This window comes from Cydia splendana, chromosome 4 (assembly GCF_910591565.1).
Source record: "Cydia splendana chromosome 4, ilCydSple1.2, whole genome shotgun sequence".
NCBI classification, from domain to species: domain Eukaryota; kingdom Metazoa; phylum Arthropoda; class Insecta; order Lepidoptera; family Tortricidae; genus Cydia; species Cydia splendana.
In genome coordinates this window covers 14,725,117-14,736,946 of record NC_085963.1, presented here as the reverse complement: position 1 = coordinate 14,736,946, position 11,830 = coordinate 14,725,117, and the positions used below count along the sequence as shown (strand labels likewise).

The following is an 11,830-nucleotide window of genomic DNA, read 5'->3' as shown; positions in this document are numbered from 1 at the left end:
GAGATAGACAAACCGTCTTTTTCTAAGGGCCCCTGTACATATTGGGCCAACGCAGGCCAGTCCAAGGGACGCAGACATGCGGTAGAATGAGATAGCAATATCACTTGCTCCCTCTAACGCATAAATGCGTCCCCCAGACTGGCCCACGCTGGCCCAATATGCACAGAGGCCTTTACAATATTAAGAGGGACGGGTAGTCGATCTCGCCGCGAGATACTGTCGCGCCAATGAAGTTATAGGAAGGTTAAGAATTTTAATCCTAGGAATGTTTGGAGAATCCAATCAAATAATTAAATAAAAATACTTGTAAAACATATTTTATTCATTTTTAACAAATTAAACCGTAATATAATCTAATCACAGGTCTATCAAAATTACATTTCCACATTTAAAAACACACTTACCACCAGTTTAAAATGTTACATTTTGGTCCATAGTTATTAAATCCTACATTTATAATATCAATACATCTAAATACAAATAATTATATAATATATTACTAATTTAGAATATCACGTAGGTATTCTAAGTAAGTTAACAAGTAAGTATGTGAATTTCGGGTGAGATTACATGAAACCTCGGAAACAAGTTGAAGAAAAAACTATCAATCATCAATACAAGTATATTACAAAAGATAAATTATTCCAAAATAATCACATACCTAAAAGCGTTCTATAGAAATCGAATATCTAACACTGGATCAAGCATGTCAGTGTTTTATTTCCATGTCAAAGAAAGTTAAGTCTAAAAATAAAATTCCTAAACAAACGGCCAGGTACATAATCAAACCTTAACATATGTCAGTCCATTCATGATCTCAAAACATCGTTCCTCACACAATTACAACTAAGTCACTTTTTAATACAGATACCTAAAATATTCATAATACCTACTTATTACACCTATAGGTAGGTCGTCGATGGTATCTTGGCTAGTTCTTGAAGGGCTTCTTCCTTCAGTTCCGGGAGCGCCGATACCTTAGCTAGTTTAGGGTCCAAGTATCTGTTGTATACAGACTTGTACTTGGAATTCTTCACATTGACGACGATTTTTGCGATTTTCCGAATAATAGGATCGAGGTGTTCCAGAGTATACTCTGAGTAGTAGGTCATCGTGGGAGTCCAAACTTCTTCAAGGGTCTTTCTAGACAGCAAGTAGAGGGAAAGGCATAGAGCGGCGGCGGCCAGTTCTGAAGGGCGGTAGTGTGCCATGCTGTATTCTACCAGGCTGAGGTCAACAAAATACTTCGCTAAATGATGGTTCTTTGATGTCCCGTGAGCAGCTTTGACAAACCTGAAAATAATAACATATTCGTATAAAAAGCATATCCATTTTAATTTTATTCGCGATCTCTTGAAGTTTGCAGCACAAACGGTACACGTCAGAGATGAAACGTAAGATGAGGCGTTGCAGACGCCACGTTCTTCAATGAACTTTCGAGCTTTCATGCAAAATGTATGTTTAGCACATTCACTGCCCCCGACCAGGCGTGGCTCACTCCGCGATTTCGTCGCGTCGCAACAAGTAGCTAAAAGTACATCCGTTCCACACCAATTTTGGTGGCTAGCCATAAGCCGCGAGTGGCGCTGTCGCCACCTAGCGGTCATATCTGTCCTGATCGTAACAGACGCGTTTTGTTAGAGAGTGAGTCTTCTGTACCTAGTACTATTATCTATTCTGTGCCCCGACGCACATGTGTGTCCACCGTCATACAAGTTTGTTCCTACGCCACGCCCCCTGGCAGTGAATGCGTTAATACGAGGATTAGTGTTGCGATGTAAAACTGTAATCAGTGTATTTTCCGAATACCTTACTAGAATGAATACAAATAAATACTAGATTCTTATACTCAATACTAACGTTATTATATCTATGGTCTTCAGTGAGGTAGAAATGGTTTGCCATACAATAGGGTATTTTCCTACTAGTCAAATCAGTTACTTTTTTAGCACTGTCTAAACGATTTGCTAATATGGAATTTATATGAAACATTACATCGTGACGTCACGGTCAATTCGCCTACTTTTTATATTTCTATCCGATTTATTAAATAGAACTTGTGTTTAAAAGTAACTCCTATCTGTGTTTATCTAATAATTATCTTTTTTTTTTAATTTATTTACACAAAAGGTACATATATACATGCTCATAAACAAAATTTACAATATCGCCAAACTGTAACCAGTTTGTTGGCGAATGAAGCGCTCACTTAACTAATCGAATCATGCACCTAAACAAAACAATTAGTAACTAAAACAATAGGTAATCCTTATTATAATATAAAAAACTAACATGCATAGATGCCTAACAAGTCTTCACATTGTCTCAAAGTTTAATTTTCTAAAAGGTATGTTTTTAATCTCTTTTTAAGGATCGGCTTACTTAACCTAGGTTTACCTCTTAGCCACCCTATTTCGTTAAACAGCCTAGCCACTAAATATTTATTTAACCTTTTCCCATAGCCCACATATCCCACATGGTGCTTTATTTCATGGAAGGTGTAAAATAATTTATTTTAAATACAGTATAATACCCTATTCCCAGTCATCAAGGTGCTCAATATCTGAACATGCACTTTTATGAGGCTTTGTTGAGATATTTGTGAACACCCTTGACTGCTCCGGAATACCGTAGCGTAGCGACCAAGGCACGGTATTCCTTCCCACTTAAAAACTGTTATATATCCAGAGGGAACGAAACATAGACGGGTTACGGCTCAGCCACGACATTGCGCGACTTTCGACGACGGCAATCATAGGTTAGAGCGAGACAGCGATCGGACCTTTCGTCCCCACCTATGGTTGCCGCCGCTGCCGTCGCCAGTCTCGCAATGTCGTGGCCGAGCCGTTACCACAGAATAAATAATAGTACTAGGTCCAGAAGACTCACTCTCTAACAAAACGCGTCTGTTACGATCAGGACAGGTATGGCCGCTAGGTGGCGACAGCGCCACGCGCGGCTTATGGCTAGCCACCAAAATTGATGTGGAACGGATGTACTTTTAGCTACCTGTAGCAAAGCGACGAAATCGCGGAGTGAGCTACGCCTGCCGTTACGCACAGCGCCGACGATTTTATAAATTGTCTAAGACATCGGTTACACGCTAATTCTGGCGTCAGTTCAGTCCATCAGTCCATTCGAGTTTTGACTGATGGAAAATGGACACGGTTACACGATCAGTCCAGACTGACAACAGACTGATAAAATTACGACACAGTCGCCGTGTGGACACAGAACGCAACACAGTCATTTAGTCTTGTCTAATATGGTGACTGACGCGAGAATGACACGAACAGGTTACACGATCAGTTACCTATCAGTTTTCTGTCATTCAAAATGGACTGACGAATATTATCTAAAAATTTAAATTTTCATCAGTCCAGACCATCAGTCCATCAGTCCGCGTGTTACACGATAATTCTCCCGTCAGTCTGACCAGACTGATGGACTGAACTGACGCCAGAATTAGCGTGTAACCGATGTCTAAGCTTTACGTGGTGGTAATCGTATCAATTCCTTCAGTCTTGCTTCCTTGCTACAAATAGGTCAGTGTGCTGTAAAATCTGCTACGATTATGGTAATTTACCTTCTAAGGAAGCTGAGCGGTATGGGCCGAGCGAGACAGAAGCCCAGCTTGGCCATAATGTCCCTCTCGCACTGGAACACGTCGGCCTTGCTGTACGCGTTGTCGGTCACGTACACGAAGTCGCCCACCTCCGGAGCGTAGATCTCCTCATATTTGGACGCCAGGAACATCGCTGTGACGCCGACTAGCTGCAGCTGGTTGCGTTGGACGTTTGGTACCGCCTGAAATGAATTAATAAGTTTAGCCAAACATATCGTGTGCAGAGTTTTTTTTTTCTAATAGTTTCCTCATACGCTGTTCCGGCATTCGAGGGCTGAACTCAATAATGGCAGAATATTAATGGCTAGGCATAGTTAAAAAACGAACTATGGGGCTGTCCATAAATTACGTCATCGATTTTTGACGATTTTTGACCCCCCCCCCCCCCCCCCTATAATCATCCAAAAATCATGCTTCAAATGACCCCATTTCCTCCTACTTTATGCTACCGTCATCCGATGTCCAGACCCCCCCCCCCCTAATTTGAAATGACGTAATTTATGAATAGCCCCTATGTACTTTCGGTACCTACAAAGAAAACTTCAGGCATGCCTAACTTAAGGTAAGGGGCTTTGTTTTTTAATAGCCGTAAATATTTTTGCCTCTCCAATCTTGTCATACAATAAATAAGCGTCAAATTACACGCAAAGACATCAATCGAAAGATTGTACTGATCAATTGTAGGGGCCCACTGATTAACAGTCCGCCGGACGACATCGGCCTGTCAGTTAGAACAAAATTTTGACCGTTCCGAACAACTGACAGGCCGATACTGTCCGGCGGACTGTTAATCAGTGGGCCCCTAATAATGGATTACAGTGGATTACCAGTCGTCTTCATAATCCTAACATTGGCACAAAAAATGCAAATCCAAAATTCTATTAACTCAGTACTATATTTTGATACTTAGAATAAGTACTTTATACCTTCGCGTAAGCATTACTATGGCCGTTAGCAATTAATGAGAGAAGAAACAAGAATATTTTATTTACCTGCAAATATCTATCAATAATTCCAACAGTTAGATGGAATGTTTCCAAAACTAGGGAGAACTGGCGCTGCACCTCCACCAGCCAGTCAATGAGTGTGGCCCTCATCTTTCCCGTGATCACAGACTGCAAAAAAAACATAAAAAAAATTTAAAGAGGAAACATTTTCCACTAACTACTAACTATTAATGTACCTTGTAAATGCCTGCAATGATTTGTTACACAACGAAGGCCGCAAAAATATCTGACAAGATCTTATTTGTAAAGCCATAAGAGCGTGTTACATATTTTTGCGGCCTTCGAAGAGTAACATATTATTGCAGGTGACTGTACCCTATACTACTACCGAATGAATACTAGCTTTAGCAAATACCATTTTTAAGAAATCATGAAGTAATTAAATAGCAAATGGCCTGTGCTACTAACTAGATAAAAAAGATTAACTTACTTTAATGAAAAAAGGTGACACTAGGTCACTAATATTCAAATTCCTAAACTGCTCTAAATAAATACATGTATGCAATATCTATCATGCAAGTTGCTCACAAATATCTAAACACGCCTCTATTGTCAAGGCACTAGAGTTCCTGTTCAGATATATTTGACTACCTGGGCCGCTCTGATATATCTGATGGCAACTGTTCACATTTCCCTGGTTATCCATTTCAAGATTACCCACATGTTTAGCACAAAATTATACAATCAATCTTTTATTTTGTTACGAAAAAGCCTAGCAAATAATAACTATACACGAGACAATTATTACCTTTAGGGCTCATTTAGATGATGCGAGAACTCGTATGCGAGTTTCATTACATTGCGGTTTTTGATCGGTCGGTTGAATTGGACGTAACCAACAGTCCGCAATGTAACTAAAATCGCATGCGAGTTCGCGTGCCGTTTAAATCAGCCCTTATTCTAAATTTTAGCTAAAAGAAAAACTTAATATTGTAAGTCTAGTTTTTAAGCTACACTTACCTGTTTTCTCAAATGATCAGGCTCAATAGCATACTTCAGCTCCAGCTCAGTCAAGTAATGGTAAATGTCCTTAATATAGCATGACATAAGCAAAGGACTATTATTGTCACCGGCATCAATATCTTCCACATCAGAGGGCAACGGAGGATGCTCCTTTTCAAGTTGCGAGTCCTTATTTACAGTCTCAGCTAACTTCAGTTTTCCCAATGATTCTGTGGGCTCTTTTAATACTGGTTTAGAATCTTCTTTTACAGCTGATAATCTTGACGGCTTCTTAGAGTCCTGACTCTGTTTTCTTGGCTTCAATATGTTTTCATCATTGGTCTTATTTTGTTGAGTCTCCTTGAGGACCGCCTGGATGACAAATTTTGATAACAACTTGATATAACATAAGATGAAAATGTTTTATAAAATGTACTGTAGGTAAGAATAAAACTGAATTAACAGAATATAATTAAAAATCAGGACTTGCAAACTTTTAACAGAAGCCTGTTGTAAAATACACACAGACTTGTATGGAGTACGGAGTAGCTGAGAAATTGAGATACGAGTTTGGTTACCACTTTGGCTTAGCCCACATTACCCTTGGTTTAAATCCCAATAAAAACATCTGTGTAATATAAGAATGAACATAAACATTTGTTCCTAAATTGCTTAGTACAGTCACCTGCAATAATATGTTACTCTTCGAAGGCCACAAAAATATGCGAGGCTCTTATGGCTCTACAAATAAGATGTCAGATATTTTTGCGGCCTTCATTGTGAGACATTTTGTTGCAGGTGACTGTACCCATCACAAGCCAGATTGAACTTACAGTAGGACTTATGTGTAAAGGAATGTCCTATAGTATTTCTTACCCAGTATCATTACTATAAAATTTAAAAGCAAAGTTTACCTTAGTTCTGGCTATTGCTTTAGCAGCGAGCCCGGCTGTGCTTTCTTCTCGTCTCAATGGTGGCCTTGAAGAGGGCTGAATGATTGGCTTGGCGGCCGCCAAGCCTGTGTCAATCTTGGAACGCACATGGCTATAGTTGCTGCAATGCAAATAAAATGCATCAAGTCTGTGCAAAGTGCCATAACAAATAAAAAACAAGTAACGTATTAAGGCTAATACATGAAACCAGTAAAATAAAAAAAATAAGCCACAATAAAACGCTCAAAAGATTCGAGTTTGATGATCATAACACATACAAATATCACTTAAAACTAAATGTGAGGCATTCAATTACTGAGAATCCAAAACTGCAAATCATTAACGCGATTACAAACTTGAGGGTAGATCTGCTTTCTTACCTTTTAATTGTGGCCCGATTTAAAGTAGCCTTCTTCTCATATTCTGCGGTGGCTACTGCCACTTTCCCGATTGCAATGTCCCGCTGAGCTTGTGCGTTGGTGTTCAAATCACCCAAGGCTCCGCGAGCACTCAACCCCTGTCTTTTGATAGGGAGAATCGCATTGCTTTTTCCTTTAAATACATTCGCGTTTTCTTGATCATGAAGATTGACCTGTTGCAAGAAATAAGATAAAATTGTTCGCCATATAATGTAAATAACACCATATTAATTAACACGTCGTCAACAATGGCTTACCAATCGTTGCTGCCTCCTCACTTGGATCTCCATTTCTTTCTAGAATTGACCGAAGTAGCTTTATATTTTCTTAGAATGATTGAAAATGTTGCAGTGCACGTAAATAACGTTGAAAAGCTACAGTTGCAAGTGTCAATCAGTTGCGAGACATCATTGCAACATAAAAATTTATAAAGCACTTGGTAATGTAGCCTCTCTTGCTTGACGGCCGACTTAAAATTAACGGAAAAGATTTGATTTCGACAACCCAGCTGTGATGCAACTCGCTGATTGGTCATTGAGAGTTACGTTGTAATCAACACAAAAGCTTTTTGTATAAATATTAAGTTTATTGTAATAAGTATGAATAAACTGATACAATAAATATATATATTATTTATTTGCATCACCAATCTAATAATATATATTAATATATTATAAATTTCGTAATGATAAATTTAAAAACCTCTCAGTTGACTATAACTCAGAGACAATGATCAGCTGTTTTTAGATGGTCTATGACTACAATGCTTTTTTTAAGCTTTTCATAGGTTTCATTCTAAATACTCAAAACAAATTATTTTTTACAACACCTTCTACAAATCTAATATTTTCTTAAAATAATACTTTTTTTAATAACGACGTTTTCTATATATTATAATTTATTCATCTTAAGTCTATTTTCAACTTCTGATTGTCTATGGAAATTAGTGTTGCTAGTTTTTAATCAATCGGCAATTTCAACGTTTTTATCTATCCTTCCAGTTCAGAAGCCAGCAGATCCAAAGCCGTCGGTGAAGTCTGGTGCCCAACAGCCAGATCCAGCACCCACAAAACCTGACCATCTGACTGAGACACGCCGATCTCGACCGCGTCGTGGAGTTGGTTCATCGACCCAAAGTAAGACGTGCGCCACAAAAAAGGCTGACTGTCCTCCAACGGCCCCTGCTGTAAGTAGCCCCGGGATATCGCCAGCGCTGTTGCCGCCCGCCACTGGTCCGGTGCCACAGTCTCCCTGCACCTCTGGCCTGCGTGCTGCGGGCCCTCGCGTGGTCAGCCTGCACGTATATAACCTCAGCGAGGAAACCACCACGGAGGATGTCGTGCGCCACGTCCAGACCAGCATGGGTATCGCAGCACCAGTGTGCCAGCAACTGGTGGTCACTCGTGGAAACTACACTTCGTTCCGCCTAGATGTGCCAGCTGACAAGGTGAAAACCGCCAAGAATGTTGCCAATTGGCCGTCGGGGGTTGGAGTACGATATTTTAACGTCGTACAACCAAAAAACTCCAATGCACAACGCGAAATCACGACAACACGGTAACAACAAAATTCACAATCATTCACCAAAACGTACGATCGATTTGTGGAAAAATTTCACTACTTGAACTATTATGCTTTGATGAAAACCCAGATATACTTGGATTAAGCGAAATTTGGTGTAATAAAAGTGAATTGGAGCGCGTTAGGTTAGGTGGGTACACGCTCGCGAACGGCTACTGCCGCGCTCGCGCCGGCGCGCACGGTGGGGTAGCTATTTTCTTACGCGACAATATACAATATAAGTTACGAAATGACCTACATAACCTATGTGTTCCATATCACATAGAATTCACTGCAATTGAAATACCTTATTACCATATGATTATTATTGTATTGTATAGGACATGTAATGGCGACATTGATATTTATTTAGAACGTATTGAATTATTATTAAATAAGCTAACTGACGAAAATAAAAAGTACCTCATTGTTGGCGATCAAAATGTGGATTATCTATCTGACAATAGTTCAAAAAGGCGGGTGGATGACGTACTTAATTCTTTTGGTTGTATAAATCTTGTAACTTTTCCAACTCGCGTTACGGACGACTCTGCCTCGTCCATTGACTGCGGATTAGCTAACTACGCGCGCGAGCATCTCACAGTAACAGCAGTGGATACCGCTATAAGCGATCACAACGCGCAGCGGTATGTGTTTACTATAGAAAAGTTAGACACCAAAGCGAATACGACAATGGAACGCCGATTATTCAATAGCCAATCTATTTATGCATTTTACACTGACATTTCATATTACAATTTTAATTTTATTTATGATAGTACTATTGACATTAACTATAAATTTGATAAATTATTTAATATATTGACATATTATATAGACTTACATTTTCCAATTAAGACATTGAAGTTAAGACAGAAATCAACTGTTCCATGGGCGACAGACGAACTGTTTGGATATATGCAAAGGCACCGCGACCTTCATGAGATATTGCGCCAATATCCTGACAACCAAATCATATCAGACTGCATAAAGCATTACTCGCAATTAATCAAGTCAGAGACATTACGAGCCCGTCAACAATATGTTGAAACTAGACTGGCGGAAAGTAAAAATCCATCTAAAGAGATATGGAGGATTGTTAACGAAGAGGTCGGCGTGAAAAAATGCACCCAAACCGTTACTCTAAAAAAACCTGACGGGACCGATTACATGTCTCATGAGGAAATCCCTAATGCATTTAATTCTTACTTTTTAAACATAGCTTCGAAAAACGTGATAAACAGCGATGAGTCATTATCCAAACAGTACGTCAGTAGGCACTTGGATGGCTCTGATATACCGACATTCACTTTTCCTGTCGTAACACGTGAACTGCTAGACAAGACGATTAAGTCTATGTTAAACACCAGGACTACAGTTGACGTTTATGACATATCTTTAAACATTATATTAAGTATATGGCCTATTTTATCTGACATTTTAGAATTTCTATTAAATGACATGTTTCTAGTTGGTACATACCCAAGTGTTCTTAAAAGTACACGAGTATGCCCTGTATATAAAGGGAAAGGAGACAAGAGTGATGTAAACAACTATAGACCCATAACCATCGTGCCTACCATCTCAAAGCTGGTGGAGTCCATTCTATCATCTTCCCTAATGGCCCACTTGGAATCAAATAAGCTACTTACTGACCATCAGTACGCATACAGGCAAAAAAGATCCACCACCATGGCGGCACATAAGATGGTAGACTGTATTACGACTGGTCTAGATGATAGGTACAAAATGGCGGGCATACTGTGCGATCTTTCGAAAGCATTCGATGTAATAAATCATAAATTGCTTCTAAATAAGTTAAGTATGTACGGTATTACTGATTCCGCTCTAAGTTTGTTTGCATCATTCTTGTCTAGCCGTAAGCAGGTGGTCAAAATGTCCATAGGTGGCAAAACAGTGTCTTCAGTCACTGGTTTTGTCAATTTGAGCATCCCTCAAGGGTCGGCAACTGGCAACACATTATTTTTATTATTTATTAATGACCTCCCGTCGGCAATTACGAGTGGCAATTCTATTCTATTTGCCGATGATACAACAGTCATCGTCAACGCAAAAACGCACACGCAGCTTGCTGAACAAATTCACGAAGCAAGTGACCAACTGCAAACGTGGTTTTCCTCTAACGGCCTGCTCTTAAATATGGCCAAATCACATGTTATGATTTTTTCAGGACGTAACGCTGAAGTGCCACCGTGTATTGCTGACGGGCCTATGCCTATATGTAATGAGACCAAATTTCTAGGTTTTACACTTGACTCAAATCTGCATTGGAAGTGCCATGTTGACGGGCTATGTAATAGGTTGAGTAGTGCTATTTTTGCTATAAAAAAACTACAACCATTGATATCTAGGAAGTCACTGAAGGCCGTATATTTCTCGCATTTTCACTCCTTGATGTCATATGGTACGGTTATTTGGGGCAATTCCACGGATGCAAATCGCGTACTAATACTCCAGAAACGTGCGATACGGTTACTGGCAGGAGTTAAACCCAGGCACCCTTGTAAGGAACTATTTAAGCAAAATCGAATAATGTCGCACTACTCACTATACATATTCGAAGTATTGATGTTCGTTAGAAAAAACTTGCCACTGTTTAAACGTGTTGAGGTCACGGGCAAAATAATCAGATCCACGGGGAGACTCAGAACAGTGCCGCGACGCATGGCACTTTCATGCAAAAACCCGCGAGTAATCGGCCCGACATACTACGAGCGTCTACCCGCTGAATTACGAACGGAAACATCTGACGAAACATTTGAACGTCAACTGAGAGTCCTTTTATTGGATAATCCACTTTATTCTGTAAATGAGTATATGACCCTGACATTTTAAATTGAAAATTGAATCGTATAAATTTGACATGTTCTCAGTTATTGATTTATGTATATTGTAATATGTACCTAGTATTTTATTTAGAACATGACGATCATTAAGAGATACTCGTACTAAGTTATTACCGTATTTTGTTTTGACATGAATGGATAAATTGTTGACATAAGATTAATTATTGCAAGACATTTTTTAATTTGAATGTATTAAATAATATTATGTAAATATGAATGACGATCATAATATAAATTCGTGTAGATTAGTCTAGCATAATTTATAATGTAATTTAATATTATGAGAATAAATATCTAAATCTAAATCTAAATCTTTAAGTAAACATTTATTACATGTTACAATATGATTTATGATATGTAGTTCAAATCTTAGAGAAAATTCATATTTATTATAGTTATGTACACTTTACAAAAATGCAATAATTAAATTACTTGATATTGACAACTATGTATCATGGTGCACAAATTTGTTTCTCAT

General features: G+C 38.9%; 1 protein-coding gene across 1 annotated transcript; it reads right to left on the bottom strand.

Moving 5' to 3' along the window:
* Window positions 1-304: 304 nt before the first annotated feature.
* Window positions 305-7,422, bottom strand: LOC134789976 (G2/mitotic-specific cyclin-B2). The gene is made up of 7 exons (XM_063760703.1): window positions 7,183-7,422; window positions 6,887-7,098; window positions 6,489-6,627; window positions 5,593-5,946; window positions 4,618-4,740; window positions 3,587-3,807; window positions 305-1,293 (listed from the first exon to the last, which is right to left on the bottom strand). The coding sequence occupies exons 1-7, from the start codon at window positions 7,213-7,215 to the stop codon at window positions 903-905; spliced, it is 1,473 nt and encodes a 490-aa protein (XP_063616773.1). The 5' UTR covers window positions 7,216-7,422; the 3' UTR covers window positions 305-902.
* Window positions 7,423-11,830: the final 4,408 nt, after the last annotated feature.

What these genes read in the sequence shown, in the direction of transcription:
- LOC134789976 (XM_063760703.1), bottom strand. Translation starts at nt 7,215, where the DNA reads ATGGAGATCCAAGTGAGGAGGCAGCAACGATTG. An exon ending in TGAGGAGGCAGCAACGATTG is followed by an intron (nt 7,099 to 7,182) that starts GTAAGCCATTGT and finishes TTCTTGCAACAG; the next exon opens with GTCAATCTTCATGATCAAGA. An exon ending in AATCGGGCCACAATTAAAAG is followed by an intron (nt 6,628 to 6,886) that starts GTAAGAAAGCAG and finishes TTTGCATTGCAG; the next exon opens with CAACTATAGCCATGTGCGTT.